Here is a 17,250-nt window from a genome sequence, read left to right on the forward strand (position 1 = left end):
GAGAAAAAGAGAGTGACTTACAAGATGAGACATGTCATCATCATGCATCCTGGCTTTACTGTTTCATAGCTGTCTGATCTTTGTATGATTAGAGACACAATCATAACCACACCCCTTCCTCTCTAAAATATACTGTTACGTAGTGAGGAACAAGAGACCAATTCTAAAAATGGATTAATACATTCATGCAACATAGTCTTGAATACTCTGAGGCCTACGGAGAAGGTAGTGACAGCTACACTGTAGTACACAAGGTAAGATGACTGAACCCTGGTGTCTGGGTTCCACTCACCCATTAGGGTGGTCTTCATTCAGCATCTTCTGAGCACGGTCAGACAGCTTCTGGATGGAGTCTGAGTAGTCATCTACAGCCTGCTTCACTATCAGGTGACGCTTCAACATCAACATGGCACTCTGCTCATCCTGGCGAATGGTGGAGAACAAATGAACACTTTAATGTCACAACCTGTCATTTGTTTCTCAGCCAAACAGCATCCCCACCACTTGGTTTGCTATAAAGGGAAATAAAACAGCTCTCAAGTTAATCAATGGAGCTACCTGATAGTTCTAAACATCTTTTGTGAATAGTTCCTTGGCCATGTCAGCAATCATGTAGAGTTCCTGCTGTCCAATCCAGGCCTCTGCCTCCTCTCCTCCTCCCCCCCACCTCCTTTCCCCTCACCTCCTCTCTCCTCAATTCCTCTCTCCTCTCTTCCCCTCCTGCCTCTCCTCCCCTCTCCTCCCCTCTCCCTTCCACTCTTTCCTCTCCCCTTCCGTCCTGACCTTGGCCTTGTCATCAGCAATCATGTAGAGTTCCTGCTCTCCTATCCAGGCTTCTGCCTCGTCAGCATCGTTGTAGTACTGCTGGGCCCGGTTAGATCCATTCAGCCGGTCTCTCCTCTTAGCCATCTCCTCCTGTAGCCTGGCCCACACCTCCTTCAGCTCCTTCACCTGGAATCAAAGCAATACACAGGTTTTCTATAGCCCTTTATACAGATGCTTTACAATATACAACACAGAGAAAACACACAGCCTCAAAAACAAATCCATAAACAGGGTTGAAGAAAATAGGAAAGAGAGAGATAGTGTGTGTGTGTGTGTGTGTGTGTGTGTGTGTGTGTGTGTGTGTGTGTGTGTGTGTGTGTGTGTGTGTGTGTGTGTGTGTGTGTGTGTGTGTGTGTGTGTGTGTGTGTGTGTGTGTGTCAGTGTGTGTGTGTGTGTCAGTGTGTGTGTGTGTGTGTCAGTCAGTGGAGGCTGCTAAGGGGAGGACGGTTCATATTAATGGCTGGAATGGAGTCAATGGAATGTTATCAAGCACATGGAAACCATGTTTGATGTGTTTGATACCATTTCATTGACTCCCTTCCAGCTATTATTATGAGCTGTCCTCCCCTCAGCAGCCTCCACTGGTGTGTGTGCACACCTGCTCTCCAATACGCTCTGCTTCCGGCCCGCCCTCCTCTGTAGCGGCTGATGCCATCCTCCGGCCACGCTCCAACACCTCATTCACCCGCGGCTGGTGGCCCTTCATCTCCCTCTGTAACGTCTGGTTCTTCTTCAAAAGCAATTGGACCGTCTGGAGGTTGCTGCCATGTTCATCTGACATCGCAAGGGGCAACCTCTCCTCTACCCAGAGCTACGATAGACCGAGAGAGAGAGAGAGAGAGAGAGAGTAAAAAAGAGAGCGAAAGAGAGAGAGAAAGAGAGAGAAAGAAAGAGAGAGAGAGAGAGAGAAAGAAAGAGCAGTGAAGGATAACACAGTGTTCATGTCAGCATTTCTCTGAGAAAGTATTCTGACAGGTTTCAAATAGTAAAAACAATGCTATAATGGGGTTGCGATAAGCTGAAAGGCATTCTCACAATCTCATCAGCCAGGTCCCGGTAGAACTGATGCACGGCCTTGGCTGCCTCCAGCTTGCCCCTGCGCTGGGCCAGGGGGGTAAGGAGCTGCTGGAAGTCCCTTTGGATGGCCTGCTGCTCAGCCTCCAGCTCTGGTTGGTCCTCCCTGCTCCCGGCTGGGCCACCATGCTTCTGGACAGCCTCCTGGAGGTCCTCCAGCTCCCTGGCCCGGTCACGCACATGGTTCTCTGTTTGCTGGAGGGGAGGGGGGGAGGGGGGTTAGAGCGGCTAGACAGACATAGGGCACAACTTTGTTTTCTTAAAGGAGATCAGGGGATACAACTTTTGACAGACACACACCCCTCCACACAGACACACACCCTTCCACACAGACACACACCCCTCCACACAGACACACACCCCTCCACACAGACACACACCCCTCCACACAGACACACACCCCTCCACACAGACACACACCCCTCCACACAGACACACACCCCTTCACACAGCCACCCCTCCACACACAGAGACACACCCCTCCACACACAGAGACACACCCCTCCACACACAGAGACACACCCCTCCACACACAGAGACACACCCCTCCACACACAGAGACACACCCCTCCACACAGCCACACACCCCTCCACACAGCCACACCCCCCCCACAGACACACACCCCTCCACACAGACACACACCCCTCCACACAGACACACACCCCTCCACACAGACACACACCCCTTCACACAGACACACCCCTCCACACAGCCACACACCCCTCCACACAGACACACACCCTCCACACAGCCACACACCCCTCCACACAGCCACACACCCCTCCACACAGACACACAACCCTCCATACAGACACACACACATACCTGGTGCTTCTTGAGCAGGATGTTGGCGTTCGTGAGGTCCTTGACTTCGTCGTCTCCCTGTAGTTCCTTCTGCAGCTCAGCCAGCCACTTCTTCATGTCAGCCTGACTCTGGTCAAACAGCTCGGAGCGGTTAGCATCAAACAGCAGACAGGCCTTGTCCTCGGCAGTGGACTCCAGCTTGTCCCACAGCTCATGCAGCTTGGCCAGACGCACCGTCACGATTGGCTCGAAATCAGGTTTGGAGTCCATCAGCTCCTGACCCTCCTGTGTGGATGTTGATGACAACAAGGGGAGGTTAGGAAGGCCACATTCAGGAGAAACATTCTTACTTTTTATAGAATCCATCAGCTCCTGTGGATGACAAGCAGGGTACATGTATGATAAGGATTATGATGGGATACACTATATGATTACTGTGATAGACTAATGTCCAGGACAGGAGAGTTTTTCATAGCCACTGTGCTTCTACATCTGCATTGCTTGCTGTTTGGTGTTTTAGGCTGGGTTTCTGTATAGCACTTTGTGACATTGGCTGATGTAAAAAAGGCTTTATAAATACATTTGATTGATTGATTGATTCTTACTTTTGACATTATTATTTTAATCAAGTAAACAGAAACCAGTTTTTCTAGATGCCTTTATGAAGAGCAAGGATGATGTTAGAAGGTAACATTCAGGGGACAACATTTTGACTTATTATAGCATGTGGCATATAGTAAGGATAAACAGTAACTGATACTATAGTGGAGAGAGTAGAGAACAGGCTCTGACTAGCTCAGTGAAGATATGTCACCTTGCGCCACACACACACACACACACACACACACATGCATACACACACCTGGTCTATCTTGTTGAGCCAGTCTTTGTTGGAGGCCAGCTCAGCCATGAAGGCCTGATGCTTCTTCCACTTGGTGTGAAGGTTCCTGTCCCCGTCGTACGACACGTCCTGAGCAGTCAACATCTTCTCATTTATCCACAGAGTCAGCTGGAGAGATAGAGAGAAGGAGGGATGACGGGTGGAGGAGGAAGTGGGGGAGGAAGGGGGAAGATGGAGAGAGGGAGTGGAGGATGGAGAGAGGGAGTGGAGAGAGGAGAGGTGAAGAGAGGAGAGGTGGAGGATGGAGAGAGGGAGAGAGGGATAGCAATACAGAGTCAGCACAGACAAGAACACTAGTAAAAAGTAGACAGGAACACATCTATCTATCGTGTCCCCAGAAAATGAATACAATAACTTACATCCTGAGTGTTTTGCAGGAAGTGTTGAAGATCACGGTTATCCTTGAGGATCCCTGTCACCTCGTTGGCTTTGCCTCGGTTCTTGTTGTACCTGCAGATCAAACACACAGAGGCACAACAGAATAACATTACACTCACTCCCATATCTGCAAGGTTGTGTTCAGTAGGGCATACAACGGAAAGCATTATAAAAACATTTTGTAACAGAAAACAAAAATGAGCATCTCTCATTCCGGGTAGTCCCTTTCTGTTTCAGTCCATTTCCTTTTGTTTGGTGCCTAATGAACATGACCCAGGTCCCGACAACAGAGACCGATGGTGGGGTGTTTACCTTCCGAAGTAAAAAACACATGCAATCCCCTACTGAGCCTTTCCAATTACAGCCCCTGCTCTTTGAAGCAACCCAGTGAAGAGCACTCTCTCTGGGATCAATACCCATCATAGCAGGCGTCTGGTGCCCCCCTCCTGTCTCCCTTACAGTGGAATCGGATCAGATGGTGATGGCGTACGTTAATGGGAGAAGAACATCCACTTTCTCTCTCACCCTCCACTGGAACAATGTAGTGATGTATTGCTGACCTAGCTGACTCAAAATGGCAGCCTAATAGCTTGCTGAACTACTCTATAGTATGCTTGCATCCCAAATGGCACCCTATTCCCTTTATAGTCCACTTACAGTATGTAGTAAGTAATGCACTATGTAGGGAATAGGTTGCCATTTGGGACACAACTTATGGCATTTCATTCTCCTCAGAGTGGCAGGATACTAGCTAGCTGAACTACTCTATGTGGTTAACACTCACTACTGAGGGAACAGACCAAGCTGCTCCTGGAGAACAAGTAAAGGTCAATAGGTCAGGTAGTGTAGTGTAGAGATTTTCTCCGTGGAAGTACAGACAGATAGAGGGTGACCCATCGTAAACCCATGACTGACACTCGAATTAAAAGAATAAAAGAGGGGGCTTTTTATATTCATGTATGGATAATATACTATGATGTTTTATTTGATTTATTTTCAACTGTCCTGTCTTTTCAAAGAAAACTGATGTCTTTTGGAGGGTAATTTTGCTTCCCATTTTCGTTATTAAAGTAATTAAGCAAATATTATACCAGAAAAAGCATCAAGACTGACCTGTCATAGATGGAGTCCATCTTGTCTTGGACCCTGGGGGAGTAGAGGTTCCCGCTGTCCACCAATCTCTGTCCCCCCTCAAGCGTGCTGGCAAGCTTCTCCATGTTGGCATCCATGGTGCAGACAAAGTCCTCGTGCTTCTTTAGGGCATGCTCGGCTCCATCCAGGGTGTCGTGCTTGTCTGTGTGGGCCAAAGTGTACTCCTGCCACAGAGTGACAAACAATTAATTAATTAATCCATCAATCAATCAAATATCTGCTCCGTCCAGGGTGTCAGGCTTGTCAGGGTGTATTGCTGTAGCCATACAGTCACAAACAAATCAGTGTTTTAGTCACATAGTTTATTTTCTGCTGTACAGTTATCCATTTTCATTGGGTTTTTAACTCCATTTACATTCCATGTTTCAAGTTTTCACTTTATTTGCCATGTGCAGGGTTAGGTAGGTTACTTTCTAAATGTAATCCATTACAGTTACTAGTTACCTGTCCAAAATTCTAATCAGCAATGTAACTTTTGGATTACCTAACCTGAGGAATGTAATCGGATTACTTTTCCTATTTAAGAGTGGTGCAGCGGTCTAAGGCACTGCATCTCAGTGCTAGAGGCGTCACTACAGACACCCTGGTTTGATTCCAGGCTGTATCACAACCGGCCGTGATTGGGTGTCCCATAGGGTGGCGCCCAATTGGCCCAGTGTCGTTCAGGTTTAGCCGGGATAGGCCGTCAATGTAAATAAGAATTTGTTCTTAACTGAATTGCCTAGTTAAATAAAAAAAACATTTAAAAAAGGAAATCCTTCATTTATAAGTACAAAAATGAATGTATCAACTACAGATTGCTCATTTAAGTCTATCAAAAGTGTGCGAGTTTGAGCATGTGTCCGTTAGGCTTATGGATTTTGGGGGGGAATCAGCACAAATTACATTGAGCAATAAACAATAAACAAGTTGTTGATAGTATTGAGCACAATTCTACGGAGGAGTGTAGAAGGCAGAACTCCCTCAAACTTTGAATCCATAGGCTGGGACAAACTAGGCAGCTTAAACTTCAATTCAACCATTATTGGGTTAAAATACACATATCCATTTGTGAACAGCCATCCAGAAAAACCACAATCCATGAGGCGCAAATAGCTAAATGAGAGAGCAGCAGCATGATTCACATCAATGTGCTATGTAGATATAAAAATAAGTGATAAATGTATAGCCCGTAGGCTACACCACTGCTGTCGTCCTTACCTCCAAGCGTTTATTCTAGTTGAATCTTTGGATGCCGACAGCAGTTGCCAGAGGTGTGGACTCAAGTCACATGACTTGTACTCGAGTCAGACTCGAGTCACAAATATGATGACTTGCAACTCGACTTTGACTTTAACACCAATGACTCGTGACTTAATTTGGACTTGAGCCTTTTGACTCGACCTGACTTGATACCCTCCCCAAGCCCAAATATTAAAAATGATGCTATTAAAAAAAGTGTGCAGCGCATCAACTCTTCATTTAACCTGTCTGGGCTAGGGGGCAGTATTTTCACGGCCGGATGAAAAACGTACCCAATTTAAACAGGTTACTACTCTGGCCCAGAAACTACAATATGCATATTATTAGTAGATTTGGATAGAAAACACTCTGAAGTTTCTAAAACTGTTTGAATGGTGTCTGTGAGTATAAGAGAACTCATATGGCAGGCAAAAACCTGAGAATAATCCAAGCAGGAAGTGGAAAGTCTGAGAATTGTAGTTCTTCTTTTGATTCTCTATCGAAACTACAGTGTCTGTGGGGTGACGTTGCACTTCCTAAGGCTTCCATTGGCTGTCAACAGCCTTCAGAAAGTGGTTTGAGCATTCTCCTGTCACTGGGCAGATAATAGGAACTCAGTTTCTGAGTGGACTGCCTGGCAACAAAGGGATTGGATATGCGCAGTCACGCGAACGCGCCGTACCTTCTTTTTCTTCTTGAATGAATATGCTATTGTCCGGTTGGAATATTATCGCAATTTTACGTTAAAAATACCATAAAGATTGATTTTAAACAGCGTTTGACATGCTTCTAAGTACAGTAATGGAACATTTTGACTTTTCGTCTCTGGTTCCTCACTCGCGCATTATGCCTTTGGATAAGTGATCTGTACGCACGAACAAAACGGAGGTATTTGTACATAAATATGGATTATTTCTAACAAAAACAACATTTCTTGTGGAAGTAGCAGTCCTGGGAGTGCATTCTGATGAAGATTGGCAAAGGTAAGAGAATATTTCTAATACTAATTCTGAGTTTAGGTTGCCTCAAACTTGGCGGGTGTCTGTATAGCTCGCCGTGATGGCTGAGCTATGTACTCAGAATATTGAAAAATTTGCTTTCTCCGTAAAGCTATTTTAAAATCTGACACAGCGGTTGCATCCAGGAGTAGTCTATCTATAATTCTTTAAATAATTGTTATATATTTTGCCAACGTTTATGATGAGTATTTTTGTAAATTGATGTGCACATTCACCGGACGTTTTGGTGGGAATACATTTTCTGAACGCCTATGTAAAATGCTGTTTTTGGATATAAATATGAACTTTATCGAACAAAACATACATGTATTGTGTAACATAATGTCCTAGGAGTGTCATCTGATGAAGATCGTCAAAGGTTAGTGCTTCATTTAGCTGTGTTTTTGGTTTTATTGACACATGTCCTTGCTTGGAAAATGGCTGTGTGATTATTTTTGTCTATGTACTCTCCTAACATAATCTAATGTTTTGCTTTCGCTGTAAAGCCTTTTTGAAATTGGACAATGTGGTTACATGAAGGAGCAGTGTATCTTTAAAATGGTGTAAAATAGTTGTATGTTTGAGAAAGTTGAATTATGACATTTTGTTGTTTTTGAATTTGCCGCCCTGATATTTCACTGGCTGTGTCCCACAATTGATTGCAACTTGTAAAACAAGCGGGAAGAAAATTACAGACGGAGGTGCAACAATTACCAACTTTGTTCGACATTTGAAGCTGCACAAAGAACGGTAAGTCATGGCTAATATAGCCGACAGCTATATATTGTATTACTTTGCTAGTGTATCAGGTAGGCTAACGTAATGTTACATCAATGAGCCTCCACACAGTCAGTCAGTGCGGGAACGTGATCACTGCACCCAAGATTGAGCTACAACTGGCTAGGCATTTGGTAGCCTAAATCCTGCCTGATTTTACTGCTGTTCCTAAAACCATTGACATACATTAGCCTACTGTAACCAGCCTTCATGGCTGAGCTAGCCTCCAACAAAGACTGTCTCAACAAGATAGACCAGGTGTGTGTGTGTGTGTGTGTGTGTGTGTGTGTGTGTGTGTGTGTGTGTGTGTGTGTGTGTGTGTGTGTGTGTGTGTGTGTGTGTGTGTGTGTGTGTGTGTGTGTGTGTGTGTGTGTGTGTGTGTGTGTGTGTTGGGCGATTGTGTACAAGCCTACATCGCCCGAATGCGCCCCATAGCGATCCTTGATAGACGATCACTATGGGGGGGTTTATTTGGAAATAAATAAATATATAGACAGTTTAGGACTTGAGACTTGACTTGAGACTTGACTCAGACTTGCATGTCCTAACTTGGGACTTGACTTGCGACTTGAGTGCTAAGACTTGAGACTTACTTGTGACTTGTAAAACAATGACTTGGTCCCACCTCTGGCAGTTGCACAATTGGAAGACATAGCTTGGATTGTAGCCTATATAAGCCTTTTCCTGCTCTTTTCCCGCGATCCATCAAACACATTTGGTGTGTCATCATTTTGGTCTCTGACTTGTGGTCAGACTCACTCAGACGGAACAAACTTAAACTTGCACCTTTTTCAATGCTGATTTGAATGTAATTTTTTCCGCAAACATCCTTTCTGAATTTAAAAGTAATTCTACAATTAATCTAGTTTTTCAAAAGTATCGGTAATCTGATTACAATATTTCTGCTGGTAACGTAACGGATTGCAGTTTTTTGTAATCCATTACTCCCCAACTCTGGCAAATGTAATGAATACATAGAAAATCTTACTCACTCCAGCATTCACAGTAAAAAGCACATTACAAATTAAATACAAATACATTAGGGAAATGCTTATGGAAGGAAAAATTACAATATTTTTTATCTTCTTACCTGGTTGTTGTAAACCTTTAGTTAGCCAGGCAAATCACTGAGAACAAATTATTTTTTACAATAATGACTTGGTATCACAACATTGGTTAATCTTATCTAGTAGTTGAGGATGTTTGTAAACCTTTATTTAGCTAAGTAAGTCAATGAGAACAAGTTATCTTACCTGGTTGTTGAGGATGGTCTCCACCTGCTTGGTGTCCCTCATGAACAGCTGGAAGCCCAAGCCCTGGTCCAGGAAGCCCTTCCTGCTGTCCCACATCTTGTGGAGCTCGTCCCAGCCGCGGTCCAGACCCTTCAGCCTCTTGTCCAGCTCCTGGTACTGAGGGTCGTCCAGCTGGCCCTGGGTTACCGCCACACCCGTGTCCCTCACCTGAAATAAATTGAATTGACTTGAATTGGATTGAATTATGCTTGCTGTTCCACATCAAATACGTTTTTATAATATGTCAATTTTCCTAACTGTTGTGAACCATACCTGCTGTTCTATCTATAACTCTTTTTTGGATAAGGCTAAATTGTAAATGTTCTTACAGAAGAAATATGAAATGCATATGCATAAGCATGGTAGCAACTGAAAGGGAACAATTTGGAGATTATAAGAAAAATATTAGACCAAAGTTGAGGACACAACAGTTCACCTGACACAAGTCGATTTGACATTTACTGTACTTTTCACCGCATTTGTTAATAACAAAATCTGAAAATACTCTGGATGAATTCAGTAACATGATAAGAATATTCCGGGAAAATGTGGGGTAGATAAGACCAAAGAAAGGACAAGGGTTTGAGTGAGAGGTCTAACTGGTGTCTCCAAGTGGCCAAGCACCTCTCCAAAATGTGCACAGTTCCTAGGACATTCTAATGCACTTTTATGACAAAAAAATAGTGAAATTATAATCTTATTTTTTGATCTCTCCTAGCTGTGCCGTTGAGGAACTAGAACAAGTACACTTGTAGTTGTTCTGTTTGGAACACAGCCCTGCATCCCCGCCATCACACAATTACTGTTGTAGTTTATTCAATCCAAAAATGGCCCATTATAAATCACAATCTGGGTCAGGTGGGCATAATTCTAAAGTGTGTTCTATTGCCAACATGACTAGCTAAGTTATAAAATATGATCTTACAGTGATAGGCTTTCACAGGGCAATTCAGAAAACAGATTTATAATTTTGGTGCACATAGAAGAGTCATGCGTGCATTCAGCACCGCTGCAAATGTTCTTCACAATCAACAAACATAGGCTCATTCTGTTCAGAACAACCCAGGGCATGGCCAGTGATGGAAAAAGTACCCAATTGACATACTTGAATAAAAGTCAAGATACCTTAATGGAAAATATGACTCAAGTAAAAGTGATAGTTACCCAGTAAAATACTACTTGAGTAAAAGTCTAAAAGTATTTGGTTTTAAATATACTTAAGTATCAAAAGTAAAAGTACAAGTATAAATCATTTGAAATTCCTTATATTAAGCAAAGCAGACGGCCATTTGTTTCACTTTTTTTTAATTTACAGATAGCCAGGGGCACACTCCAACACTCAGACATCATTTACAAACTAAGTGTGTGAATTGGACCATTTTCTTGTCCAGCTTAGCATTCAAAATGTAACGAGTACTTTTGGGTGTCAGGGAAAAATGTATGGAGTAAAAAATACGTTATTTTCTTTAGGAATGTAGTGAATTAAAATTAAAAGTTATAAAAAAAAATAACAAAGTCAAATCAAATCAATCAAATCAAACCTTATTTGTCACATGCGCCGAATACAACAAGTGTAGACTTTACAGTGAAATGCTTACTTGCAAGCCTTTAACCAACATCGCAGTTCAAGAAGAAGAACATATTTACCAAGTAGACAAAAATAAAAAGTAATAATAAAAAGTAACACAATAAGAATAACGAGGCTATATACAGGGGGCGCCGGTACCGAGTCAGTGTGCAGGGGTACAGGCTAGTTGAGGTAATCTGTACATGTAGGTGGGGGCGAAGTGACTATGCATAGGTAACAAACAAACAGCGAGTAGCAGCAGTGTACAAGATGGGGGGGTGTCAATGTAAATTGTCCGGTGGCAATTTTTATGAATTGTTCAGCAGTCTAATGGCTTGGGGGTAGAAGTTGTTGAGGACTTTTGGTCCTAGACTTGGCGCTCCAATACAGCTTGTCGAGAAAACAGTCTATAACTTGGGTGACTGGAGTCTCTGAAAATGTTATGGGCTTTCCTCTGACACTTCCTATTATATAGGTCCTGGAATGCAGGAAGCTTGGCCCCAGTGATGAACTGGGCCGTTCGTACTACCCTCTGTAGCGCCTTATGGTTAGGTGCCGAGCAGTTGCCATACCAGGCGGTGATGCAACCGGTCAGGATGCTCTCGATGGTGCAGCTGTAGAACCTTTTGAGGATCAGGGGACCCATGCCAAATCTTTTCAGTCTCCTGAGGGGGAAAAGGTTTTGTTGTGCCCTCTTCACGACTGTCTTGGTATGATTGGACCATGATAGTTCGTTGGTGATGTGGACACCAAGGAACTTGAAACTCTCGACCCTCTCCACTGCAGCCCCGTCGATGTTAATGGGGGCGTGTTCGGCCCGCCTTTTCCTGTAGTCCACGATCAGCTCCTTTGTCTTGATCACGTTGAGGGAGAGGTTGAAGTCCTGGCACCAAACTGCCCGTTCTCTGACCTCCTCCCTATAGGCCGTCTCATCGTTGTCGGTGATCAGGCCTACCACTGTTTTGTCGTCAGCAAACTGAATGATGGTGTTGGAGTCGTATTTGGCCACGCAGTCGTGGGTGAACAGGGAATACAGGGGGGGACTAATTACACAACCCTGAGGGGCCCCAGTGTTAAGGATTAGCGTGGCAGACATATTGTTGCCTACTCTTACCACCTGGGGGCGGCCTGTCAGGAAGTTCAGGATCCAGTTGCAGAGGGAGGTGTTTAGTCCCAGAGTCCTTAGCTTAGTGATGAGCTTCGTGGGCACTATGGTGTTAAACGCTGAGCTGTAGTCGATGAACAGCATTCTCACATAGGTGTTCCTTTTATCCAGTCAAGTATAGAGTCAAGTATAGAGTATAGTCAAGTATAGATACCCCCAAAAAATGACTTAAGTAATACTTTTAAGTATTTTTACTTAAGTACTTTACACCACTGGGTATGACGCCATGTCATCATGTATGTAAGGGATTCATATTTTTTTTAAATTCAACCAAGTTTCAATACCGGGAATAATTTATTTTTATCCCGAGAGTACCGGGAAATACCTCAAATATCGGAAGTGCACATTTGTTTAAAACCAAGGGTTTTCCCCAAATAAGAGGGGCGCTGTGCCACCTTGTCAGCTTGGCTGCTCAACTATTTAAAGATTTCTATCTTTGATCGGCAGAACATTTCAGTAGTAGGCTGAAGTATCGCCTATATTTGGCTAAATCGAGTTGATGATTATACAGATCAGCTCATGAATAAGGGGGAGATGAAGAGTGGAAATAGTTTAAATATCAAGGTAGACCTATCTTAATGGAGGCCAACACTGTTAAAAAATATCCATATTTACTCTCATACTGTTTGTTGATCACACATTCTCTACCAAAGCTCTTAATTTTTATTTATTTAACCAGGTTAGTTGACTGAGAACACATTCTCATTTACAGCAACAAAAATAATGACACAGGAGGAAAGAGCCAATTGTAGGCTGGGGATGATTAGGTTGGGAAGTTAGCCAGGGTTAAAACCCCTACTCTTATAATAATGGGATCTTTAGTGACCACAGAGAGTCAGGACACCTGTTTAATATCCCATCTGAAAGACAGCAGCCTACACAAGGTAATGTCCCCAATTTTTGCCCTGGGATCTTCTTTTTATGAGGAAAGAGTGCCTCCTACTGGCCCTTCAATAACACTTCAAGTAGCATCTGGTCTCCCACCCAGGGATCAACCAAGACCAACCCTGCTTAGCTTCAGAGGTAAGCCAGCACTGGGATGCAGGGTGGTATGCTGCTGGCCATGCTCTCATGTACAACACAGCACAGAGAAGCGGGGGAAATGTTATAGTGGCATTTTAACATGAGAGAAATGTGCTTTGATAATACAACCTATGGATTACAAAATAAAGTTAGGAATTTTCATGCGAGGCAGGAGTCATGATTTGGGGTTTCAGTGGGAATGAGACTGGATAGGAAAAAGCCTAGGCTCTATGGGACAAGAGAAGATAGCATTTTTGCCTCTGAATTGTTAACAGACTTCACATCTGTGGCAGAGATGCCTAGGCCCTATGTAGTGAATTGTGCATAGGTCTATCAAATTTGTGACTGTCTGAAGATGCACAATGACAGCTGAAAGAGGCACATGTTCTTTTATAGGCTATACTGTAGGGTTTCCTGTAGGGTTTATTAACTGCATTCGTGTTGCATGTGCAGTCCGGCACTGTCAATTATGCATATGATTTGAATTTATGGTGACTTTGCGTTCAGTAAATACGTTAGGCTAAAGGCTTCCATGTGACAACCATGTTGGCGTCCATGGTGCAGACAAAGTCCTCGTGCTACTTCAGGGTATCCGCTACCCGGATCCATCCAGGGTGTCTGCTCGGCTCCATCCAGGGTGTCTGTTCGGCTCCATCCAGGGTGTCTGCTCGGCTCCATCCAGGGTGTCTGCTCGGCTCCATCCAGGGTGTCTGTTCGGCTCCATCCAGGGTGTCTGTTCGGCTCCATCCAGGGTGTCTGCTCGGCTCCATCCAGGGTGTCTGCTCGGCTCCATCCAGGGTGTCTGCTCGGCTCCATCCAGGGTGTCTGCTCGGCTCCATCCAGGGTGTCTGCTCGGCTCCATCCAGGGTGTCTGTTCGGCTCCATCCAGGGTGTCTGTTCGGCTCCATCCAGGGTGTCTGTTCGGCTCCATCCAAATGTGCTATTACATTTTTGGCTAATCTGATGCTGTGCATGTTGTATAGCCTATTTTATGGAATTTCATTATTGTCAACATTGGGATTTTAAAATGTATTTCCCGGGGTCTTGTCATTTTATACAGTAAGGTTACCCATGCTAATCCTTACTGTGCCTCAAATCATAGAGATCATAAACATTGACACTGTATATGAGTTTTATCATATGGAAATGTGAAGTGCACATCTGGACTCGGGTGTTTGGCTTGCTTGTACGACATCCGAGCAGTATTTATAATAATCACCATCTTTCAAAATACATTGAGTCATCTTAATTTACAGCATTTCCCTCACTCAGGCAACCAAAAATTTGCAAAAGTTGCCCAATTAGAGGGAGGGATGGGGGCAACTTGTCGTCACATGCGGTGCTCAAGTTCAGAACGGCTGTCAGTCAAAAGTGCAGAGCCTGAGCTCTAACATCATGTATAGCATGTTGCTGTACAACCACTGCGTTCCAAAATAGGCGCTTGTCAGTGTCCAAATCTGGCTTCTTCAATCCACATACAGGTATGAGTGTAAAGGGCTACCCTTGCTTTTTATTGGTGTGTTAGGACTTTGTGTAAACTGTAGTTTAAATCCTAAACTGAAACTAACCTTGTGGTAGTCCTCCTCATGAGCATCCATGTCATCATATACATCATCGTGGAGGTTCAGCAGCTGCTCAGCCTGGGGCAGGGTCTCAGGCATGTCCTCAGATGCCACGGCCTTCTGGGTCTTGAAGAGCCAGGACTGGAAGTCATCCATGTCCTGTAGGAAGGTCTGCAGTTTGGACACCTCTCCCAGAGAGTCCTACAATACAATACAACTTTAATAGTCAATTTGTTGTTGTTTGAGGGGATCAACTCCAGATAGCAAACACACACACACTCACACACAAACACACCTCCCGGTCCTTCAGGGTGGCCCTCAGGTTATCCCAGGCTGCGTCCAGCTCGGCTCTCCTAGACAGGATGTCTGCAGCGTTGTCTGGGTGGTCCTTGGCCAGCTGGTCCGCCTCGCTCCTCAGGAAGTTGAGCTTGTCTTCGATGGCAGCCAGGTCCCGCTCCATCCCGTAGAGTTTCCTCTGGATGGTCATCACTGCGTTTAGGTCGTTGCCCAGGTCCTGGGTAGACTTGATGACCCGGGTTTTGTCCCTGATCCAGGCCTCTGTCTCGTCACACTCCAGTCCATAGTTGTGGTAGCTGAGAGCTGAATCCACCTTCCGCTTCTTGTCCTCAACCATGGCCTTGAAGGCCTCCCACCTGGAAGTGAAGAGAAGCAAAGGAGAGAGTCAATATTAATAATGCAGGGAGGAAAGACTGTGGACTATGGATAAATAATATTAAGAAGAAGAAGAAGAAGAAGAAGAAGAAAAAGAAGAAGACATCAGCCTGAGTCTCACCTCGTATTCAGTCTCAACTGGCATTCCTTCACCTCTTTGGTACAAGGGTGTCTGCTGTCCTCAAGCTGCTTCACTGCTTTGTTGACATCATCAACACGCGTCTGGACATTAGCCATATCTGAAGCAAGAATACTCAACCTAAGAAGAGAAAACATAGTAATCGATACATCATACAGTGTGCAGTAGAGCAGGGCTCATCAGCCACGGACTGCAAACTGACCGCAAGAAGCCCAAACAGATATAATATTTGTCTAAAACATAATCCTTTCAAACCTTGCTTACATTTTTATACGATCATTTACAATACATTGTATATCTCTCTATTATGCATGGGAATACTTTGGAGCAGATTTCCAAAATAAAAATCACTTGGAGCTGATTTGGTGGTGTTTTTACAGTCTACATGTCAAACAATTAAAACAAATATTTAAAGAATCTATATTTTTTTACTCTGAAAACATGAGGGGCCAAATAAAATGACCCATGGGCCAAATTCAGCCTGTGGGCCACCAGTTGGGGACCCCTGCACTAGAGCAAATATACAGATATGATCAGTGTCAGATCTCTACAAATGTGGAAGTCGTGTTTAACATTGCAGGGACCCAAACAATATGATATGATCTGATAATCTGTGCAATTTGTCTGCAATGTAAGCAGCTTGGTTTGTACTTGTTCTGCACTACTTCCTCTCCAACCTTCATACTGTATCGTAACTGTGGTTTGTACCTGTTCTGCACCACCTCCAGATCCTCTAGATTCTCCGGAACGTCCAGCCCCACCAACCAGGTCTCCTTCTGGCCCATCCACAGCTCGCAGGAGTCTGTCTCACTGAAGATTGTGTAGAGGGCCATGGCATCATCCAGCTTCTTCTGCCTCAGGTCACACAGGGACATTAGCTCCATGTACATGTCTCTGATGTCCTTCAGACGTCTTTGGATGTCAGGCGTGTTGCGCAGCTCCTCGGGTAGCATCGCCGCCTGGTCAAGTTCAAGTGTATTTTAAAGTGTATTTGCCATATACATACATTGCTGGAGAAATGTAACCACTCTCGATTTTCAAAGACAGAGATGTGGATGCAAGTACTGACCATCCATGATAGTTTTAACAATGTTTTTAGGCTATACAGTGTTTGTTTATGTTTTACTTTGTTTACAAACATTGGAGTAAAACAAGCTTATATTTTGTACTATATTTGATGGGTGCATATCATTCACTTTTAAATAAAAAAAATGGATGTAGCAACTGCTGATTGCACCTTTAAGTAGTACAGTAAAACAAACCAAGGTACGTCCGAAATGGTACTCCTTACATAGTAAACTACTTGCCCTGGGAATAGGGTGCCATTTTGGACACATCCCCAATCAGCCATTCTGTCAGTCAGTTCATTCATTCACCTGTTTGGTCAGAGCATCGATGGTGGCTCCGTTCTTGGCGACATCGTTCCGGAGGTCTCGGTGTCTCTTCAGCAATCTCTGGGTGGTATACTCATCATGGCCCATGTCATCACTAGTCATCTGCCTCTTGGCATCCAGCAGCCCGGCCTTCAGGTCTTCAGCATCTCCCTGTAACTGGAAGAACCGCTGGGTGTCCTGGAGGTTCTGCCTTCTGAACGCTGCCAGTTCCTCCAGCTGCTGCCACTGACGCCTCACGTCCTCCATGCAATCCCCAACCTAATATATACAATAATAAAATATATTTCATTTAGAATTTTATCCAA

General features: G+C 44.2%; 1 protein-coding gene across 2 annotated transcripts in view; it reads right to left on the reverse strand.

Moving 5' to 3' along the window:
* LOC106611276 (spectrin beta chain, erythrocytic) overlaps nucleotides 1-17,250 on the reverse strand; it is an 82,017-nt gene that overhangs the window by 20,841 nt on the left and 43,926 nt on the right. For both annotated transcript variants that reach the window (XM_014211314.3, XM_045723623.2), the window contains exons 16-29: nucleotides 16,928-17,203; nucleotides 16,260-16,510; nucleotides 15,534-15,671; nucleotides 15,036-15,393; nucleotides 14,747-14,941; nucleotides 9,385-9,591; nucleotides 5,097-5,299; nucleotides 3,965-4,055; nucleotides 3,567-3,713; nucleotides 2,726-2,989; nucleotides 1,861-2,094; nucleotides 1,424-1,636; nucleotides 784-951; nucleotides 293-423 (exon numbers count right to left, since the gene is read on the reverse strand). In XM_014211314.3, coding sequence (XP_014066789.1) covers nucleotides 293-423; nucleotides 784-951; nucleotides 1,424-1,636; nucleotides 1,861-2,094; nucleotides 2,726-2,989; nucleotides 3,567-3,713; nucleotides 3,965-4,055; nucleotides 5,097-5,299; nucleotides 9,385-9,591; nucleotides 14,747-14,941; nucleotides 15,036-15,393; nucleotides 15,534-15,671; nucleotides 16,260-16,510; nucleotides 16,928-17,203 — 2,876 coding nt within the window. The remainder of the gene's footprint in view (nucleotides 1-292; nucleotides 424-783; nucleotides 952-1,423; nucleotides 1,637-1,860; nucleotides 2,095-2,725; nucleotides 2,990-3,566; nucleotides 3,714-3,964; nucleotides 4,056-5,096; nucleotides 5,300-9,384; nucleotides 9,592-14,746; nucleotides 14,942-15,035; nucleotides 15,394-15,533; nucleotides 15,672-16,259; nucleotides 16,511-16,927; nucleotides 17,204-17,250) is intronic.

This window comes from Salmo salar, chromosome 09 (assembly GCF_965601325.2).
Source record: "Salmo salar chromosome 09, fSalSal1, whole genome shotgun sequence".
Taxonomy (NCBI): Eukaryota; Metazoa; Chordata; class Actinopteri; order Salmoniformes; family Salmonidae; genus Salmo; species Salmo salar.